At 35.3% G+C, this 7,449-nt stretch overlaps 1 protein-coding gene across 1 annotated transcript in view; it reads right to left on the bottom strand.

The window, feature by feature from the left end:
• Window positions 1–347: 347 nt before the first annotated feature.
• The window catches only part of ICE1 (interactor of little elongation complex ELL subunit 1), a 32,094-nt gene continuing 24,992 nt past the window's right edge, over window positions 348–7,449 (bottom strand). The window contains exons 15-20 of the mRNA XM_084282885.1: window positions 6,740–6,908; window positions 5,315–5,475; window positions 4,384–4,574; window positions 2,949–3,055; window positions 2,132–2,230; window positions 348–1,212 (exon numbers count right to left, since the gene is read on the bottom strand). Of these exons, the coding sequence (XP_084139011.1) occupies window positions 1,031–1,212; window positions 2,132–2,230; window positions 2,949–3,055; window positions 4,384–4,574; window positions 5,315–5,475; window positions 6,740–6,908 (909 nt within the window). The 3' untranslated portion in view covers window positions 348–1,030. The remainder of the gene's footprint in view (window positions 1,213–2,131; window positions 2,231–2,948; window positions 3,056–4,383; window positions 4,575–5,314; window positions 5,476–6,739; window positions 6,909–7,449) is intronic.

The following is a 7,449-nucleotide window of genomic DNA, read 5'->3' as shown; positions in this document are numbered from 1 at the left end:
ATACTCTCTGTTGAAGACAGCAGCATCTAGTCAAGCAGAACTGCAAGAAGGGGAGGACTTTTCTTTCTTTAATGAGAAATTAAGTGTGCTGCAAGGCAGACCCTCAAAGAATCATGAGCTCTATCAACAAGAGCTGGGAGCCTGCAGGTCAAGAAAGAACTGGGAAACTGCTGAGAGGAGCAAGAAACAACCTGGTCCTCAGGTGCCAAAAAGTTACAAGAACAAGAAGACACTGTGAAGTGCTTGCTGCAACTGACAATCCTATTGAAACCTGTGTTCAAAATGTAGTACTTAAGCTAGAAACAGTTTTCTCGGTGTGTTATTTAAAAAGACAAACAAGAACACAATGGTGTTTGCTTCTTTTATTACGAAAGATATAAAAATGCAGAGTGTAGTGAATCTATCCTTAGAAATTGAAACTTTTTCAGGACCAACATTCTATTTACATATACAAAATTCCCCAAGTGGAACAATATCAAATGTAAAAAACACATTATCAGAATATACCACATATTTACAAGTTCAGAGCTTTCATATCTCTGTTACTATAAATGCAGTTGTTACACAAGAGGTCAATTCCAACATGCTTTACGCAAGTATTTTAAATTAAGCAGATGAGACTACCCAAGTAAAATAAAACAAACTGGGCAAAGCTCTGCTATCTGAACAACTACTTTATACATACATACAGTACAAAATAACAGAGCCAAGTTTTCAGCCAGGCTTTATCTTCTGTTGTAGCAAAATGCTCATGCTCCAAGTTGATTGAAGAAAAACAACAGAAATAGCTACTGGTTGTTATTGAGATCAAACTAGAAACCTCTCAAGAATCAAAAACATACTGGCTTTCAGATCACTGATGAGTCGTTAGTAAAAGCAAGCATTTGTATTCCTTTTAAAATTCTCCCCTCAAACAGAAAATACAAACGAAATAGTTAAGCCACCACTTTGTATTGTTTTTAACTGGAACCAATTACTGCTTAGTAAAATAAGGCACTTCTTCCTTCAGACCAATACATTTCCTTAGGTTTTAGTGTAGCTCCATTTTACACAGAGAAGTGATTTCAGCTAAGCCACTTGTGACAGCAGAAGGGATGCTGTTAAGAACTGTTGCTCTCCAAGCATTGATGGCTTCAACGATACCTACTGGATTGCTTGAACCCAAGTCACACAGTGAGTATATGGCTGCCAGCTGCACGCCCCAGGGAACATCTGCAAAAAGTTAAAACAAATCAGCTTCTAGAAATTTGAATATACAATAATTCTGAGAAGAAACATGAAGCTAAAGAAAACATTAGTTCAAGAACTGGAATACAAACATTTATTTTGGGGATGTCTAAAATGTGAAAGTAGCAAGAAGACAATCTTAACAAAAATTCTGTAGCATTTCATTTTATAATAGCATTTTCCAGTTTTCTGATTTCAGAGGATTTTCAGTATTCAAAGGGCAAAAAAGATTTGAGTATTCAGTGATTTTACTCTAGTTCTAGTCCCACCTGATCAAGATGGTATGAAAATAGTCAGGTTTACACAAAGACTGAGACAGACACTTAAAGATGCATCCCTTCCACTTACATGGAAAAGCCTGAGATTGAAAGGCAGAGTAGCTAAAGGAGTGGTTCAAAACAACTCCCTAGCATCAACCCATGCTTCACTGCAAAATTTACTTAATATGCAGAATAATTTAGCAATGCTTTTTTTTGCCTCACTTTCTCTCAGGAATTTAGAACATCTTGCAGGCCCCTGTCTCCCAATACAACAATCTTGCTAGTAGCAAACCCCAGCACAAACTGTTCAGGTAATAAATTAACTATTCCTGCTTATGTCAAGATCACACATTATATTCTCAGAAGCAGCTGGTACACTGTTAGATGAAACAGCATAATTTCAAGTTGGCTGAAACTACCGCAGAGTTGTTTCCCGCCTGAAAGAGAAAGTAATAGACAGGCTTTGTTAACTTTGGAAGGGCCAAGGACTCAAACTGAAAACTGTTTGTTCTTTTTCCACACTAACATAAAACTGCACAAAGCAGGCTGTTTTGGCATTCTTGACCTAATTTGTGTGTTTTGTTTATACTGGCAGAAATTCACATTGCAGATTTTATGCTGAAGTTTCTCTAAATAGACATTACCTTCCTCTTTTGCATGATGTACAAACAGTGCAATTACAGAACTAATGTTCTTCACCGCAGAAATATAACCTTCCTTCAAACCTATTTGGCCCAATCGACCTGAAAGATTTAAAAAAGGGGGGGAAAAAAAGGTTACTATGTATCTGAGGTTTAGACAATCAACTTCCTAAATTTTACGCTCACTGTCTGTTGAAGTGCCAATATAAAATCCAAATTTGAATTACAGCTGTCTAAAAATTAGTTGTCCTATTCCTCTTCTGACTAACGACACCAAGGCATTTTTCATCGGACTGATAAAAACTCCTGCGGGTTTACAATTTTTAAGAGTAAACAACACAACTCAAAGAACACAACTTGTGTTTAACAAACAGTATTATGTAACTTACATACCAAAAACATCTATCTGAAACCAAAGTTTATTTGTTTATCCTGAATGCAACCTAGATACCAAATAAAGGATTTTACCTTAAAATCGCATCAAGAGGTATTATGTTACATATAAAGTCTTATTTTATATACTTTGCTAAAAGCATATATAGCTAAAAATAATTTAATTTTACATACATAAAGCATACATATTTACTATCACAAAATCATAGTGACATCTCATAACTTAAATATATGATTTTCACAGGCTGAAAAACAGTATCTGTATAAGACTGTAACAGTTTTGCTTTTTAAGGTGAAATTTTTTGAAGAAAATTAAAAAAAAAAATCAAAAAAATACAAAAATGCTTCAATTTATTTTCCAGGCAAAGTGATGCTTTTAAAGGTCATACATAAACCAGAAATTCAATCATGAATTTAGATTACTTACCGATTAGCCTGAGTGTCAATGCAATAATACTATCAGGAATAGACTGTGCAGTTTCATGCTCTTTTCTCTTCTTTATCCACTTATCCATAGAAGGCCAAAGCACTTTGCTGTGAAGAAATGAATTAAAAAATCTGATACTGCATGAAGGGTTGGCACAGAATATTTATACAGAAAGAAACACAAATGGTTCTTTCATTTACCATGTATTTGTGTAACTCCACTTGCATGTTGAATCCACCCTCAGGCGAAACTAGTAACACTACAAGCATCTACAAGTCTCAGTTATATAAAGACTGTTTTACACCCAAACATTAAAAGCTATCTTGCTGGAGGAATCATTCCTGTTCAGAATATTCTTTCTACCCATCTTCCATTTCCTTGCAACTTTCTGCATCTCTACATAAAGTCAAGAGGTTACTCCACTAACTCACCTGTATATGGAACCACACTTCTTTCAAAGGTTACATGAGTCATACAGGCATACACCTTGTATGACTGAAAATTAACAATTTGTATGTTATAAGTAGGATCTGGTGCTTGTTTTTAAATCTGAATGGACTTCAGACAAGACCTTAAAATTATGAGACCATCCTTAAAATTATGCTGATAGACTTAGCGATCATTAGTACAACTTCACACAATCAACTCTGTATGACTTCAGTTTAAGTGACATACCTTGAACTGAACCTAGTATAAATTTTGAAAGTGTTCCACTAAAAATAACTTCTGTAGCAAGGATTTTAATGATTCTAATAAGTTTTTCACATTTACTTCATATTCAACAATTAGTTTATGTGGTTGTTAAACCAATGCCTTATTTTGGGAGATTCTACTAGTTTATATAGCATATTCATACAAAATAGGGACTGTCAGATCAGTGTACACATTAAATTGCAGCCTTTCAAACCAAGTTAAATATGTCAGCAGGTTATGCATTGGATTATAGGGTTCAAAGAAAACGTAAGACACTGGGTTGAAGTATTATAATGGTTTTAGAATTGAGATCAGACTGAAATCAGGATAGTATAATAGTGAAATGCAACCATACTCCTTTTCAGCACTGAAGTAGTGCTGTTCGCAGATCAGAAGTTCCACCCCCATTTTTTAATGACTGAAAAAGAAAAGCTTTTTAAAAAAATGATACTAAAATCAGAGGAAAACAACCATGCTGCTCACTTTGACATACAGTACATCCCAAAATCTTTCACAGTTGTTCACATATAGCTATTTTAAAAGCAACTCTTTATTAGAAAGGTTCTAACAGGACTAATTCCTTGAATTAGTACTCCAATGTCCTCCATTTGCTCACACGTTATGAAACCTTCTTTTCTAAGTATGTATGCAATATTTCATTATGTTCAAAGCTAAGCTGCAATGTTTCAAATTCAAAACAAAAGCACAGAAAAATGTCTGAAGGAACTGCTTGCCACAATACCTTATGACATTGTCATGTGTCCAATCCCACTTCAGGTTAGTGCAGAGTAGGTCAATAGCAAATATGTACTGCCAAGCATCTTCACTCAGATCTTCTCCATATCGTTCGCTCTGCTGAAATTCTACTTTGGGACATGACTGCATTTCTAAAAGCAGGTTTGAGGTCATAATACCTGCATCTAAAGATGAACTCTGGAATTACAGAAGGTGATTACTTTAATGCATGAAAAGTTACCAACCCAGAACTGCACTCTTTACAAATACTAGATTCTGACTGTCCATAGCAGCATTGGAGTTCATCTTACAACACAAATTCAACTTTGAGCTAGTGTTACCAGAAGCAAACAAATAAAAAAAAGTACACAGAACTCAAATTTTCAAGTACTCAATATTTATCTTGATGATTTTAGAAAAAGTGGAGTTTGGGAAAACACACACATAAACACAAACCCTACACCCATTCTCTTCTCTGCTCCCACAGTCTGGGGATTTTTGTTTCTCTTGATGAAACTTTAAGGTCAGAAGAGCCCTTTTACAATGCAGGAAAATTATATCAGTCCTGCTCATTTCTAAGCAAAACAAAACAAAAATGACCTCAATAAACATTAAAATTACAGTTCCGTCGAGTGATACAATTCCCTGGTCCAAGAGTACTCCAGTCAAAATTTTAAAAATAATAAAAACACTTTAAGTGTTTACTAGAGATATTAGTATTAAGAGGGAAAACAAAAAAGTGCTGTGTTCTGATAGGGTTTAGACAACCACAGGAAGATAGCCTTAAGTAGCATTAGTTGTGCAATTGTACAGGCTCCATGGGAGATCCACTGAGCATCTATCTTCACACCTTGCCTCAGAAGATTCTTGATTTGATACAGCCAGCAAAGGAATGAAAACAGACAAAAGCTGATATTGACAGTGAAAGCAGAAGTTACCTGCTCCCAGCTGAGATAAGCGCTGAGACAGGCCAGGACATCTTCATTTGCGCTCCGCCTGATAACTAATTGCATGGCTTTGTTAACTGCACCTTCGAAGAAAAATATGTCAGGCCATATATTTGTGATGAATAAAATCAATTTCACTGCATCTGGAAAGCCTAGGAGAAAAAAGAGAGAGAGAACAATGTAAGTTTTTAACATACAAAAGCAAACAGAAAATACACGCAGACATCAAATGCCAGTACACTCTACAGCAAGGTAACAAGGAGAGAAGGTACAGAAGTCATGTAAAAACTGCAGCCCAGTGAGGTGGAATCATACTAGCACACCCCAGTCCTGATATTAAATAATGGAAGAGAGGAGAAAACAAACAACCAAATGAAAAAACAAACACCTTCCCCATTGTAATTCCTTTTTTTCTTTCTTTTTTCTTCCCCAAAAAGAGTGTTTTAGTCAGTAAGTCAGGCATGGTTACACTGGACTTGGCTGCATAACAAAAGTGCACACAGTCCTTTTCCCTTTATTCTTACTGCACTTTAGTTCACTAATTAGAGTGGTCTTGGAGCACAGAAACTGGATTTTACAGTGACTTTAAATTTATCTTGGAGTTATTTAAGTTTATCTTGGAGTAAAATTTATCTTGGAGTTACTTAAGGCAGAATACCTGAAAGAAGAACAGAAAAAAAAAAGGATGGACAGGAAGCCAAGAAAACAGATGATGCAAGTCTAAGGAAGTAGCACTGACTGTTTATAGTCAATTTGGCAATTGTGTAGCTGGAATTTAGCTCACTTGTGTTACCTAATGAAGGAGAAAACTTTAAAATGAATGCATTAGTAATCAAAATAAAATAATTGAATTATAAAAAAAGGAAAACCTTCAAGATGTGTTTACAACTGTTCACATTCTAAATAAAATGAAACCACAGAAAATCCACAACAGAAATTTAAGCAATTCAAAGTATACAACAGAAAATCATTCAAAGTCTGCATTTAACAGTTTTACTGAAGTTCCTTTTTCTTTTCTTTTTAAAAATCGAATGTGTTTTATGAGTCAGTGCTTACTCAGTAAAAATAGCAGTAAACAAAAAGTACAACGTTCTCTGGAATCGCAGTATCATTTTGGAGATGGCAGGGCAAACATGAAAGTACAGAGGATCCCAAAGTAAGTATTGAAAAATGAGTGGACTAGTAAGAGCACGGGTGATCACCAAGCTGAGATAGATGTAGACAACTGTGAGACAGAAAATTTCTTCTGTAACAGTCTATATTTTTGCAGTATAGAAAAAAGGTCCAAGGAAAACCTGCCTTTCACAGGAGGATTGTCTTTGTTCATTTGCTTTTACAAACCTAATCATTCTGGAACAATAAAGCAAAGACAGACAAAATGTTCAAGATGCAAGACCACCGAGACACACACTATACCTTCTTTAAGTAAGCTGTAGCAGAAGAGGCGGGCTCTTTCCAAATCTCCCAGCTGTCGACAAGTTGCTGTATAGACTCGACAAAGAGCCTGGTTGAAATTGTAATTTGAGGCTGTTTTCTGAGCCTTGAGTTTACTGAGAATAACATGCAGCAACGACTCAGCTAAATGCTATAAGGCACAAAAAACAGTTGTTAGACTGTACTATATTTGAGAATATTTAATAGCATTATAACAGAGAACTGCTTGTAAGAACATTTTTTGCATCCATATAAGAATACACATAATTAAATCATAGGCAACCAGCAAATGAAATAACAAACCTGACTAGCAACTTCAGTAGTAACTTGCTTCTATCAAGTTACCATGTTTGGCAAGTCCTAACAAAGGTGACAGGAGAACTCGGTAGACAGCTTCTGTGGAGAACTGACAGATCATTATTCTGATCTCAGTCTGCCTAATTACTTTCAGGAATTGAAATGGGGTAAAATGCTGCTATGCGACGCTACGAGATTTTTTCCAATAAAATTCATTTGAGCAACCTGATGTATAATGATAATCAAGGTAAACACTGAATGAACAAGTACACCAGTAGTATATATACAATGCTGCTTTGTGTTTTCTTTTTTAGTGAAATAACAAAAAAGACCCCCAAAAAATAAAATCAAACCTCACACCTTTAAACAAAAAAAACTTCTACAATTGTTAATGC

This window comes from Netta rufina (assembly GCF_964035555.1).
Source record: "Netta rufina genome assembly, chromosome: 2".
Lineage (NCBI taxonomy): Eukaryota > Metazoa > Chordata > Aves > Anseriformes > Anatidae > Netta > Netta rufina.
The sequence above is the reverse complement of the archived record's forward strand: the minus strand, read 5'-3'. Positions and strand labels throughout refer to the sequence as shown.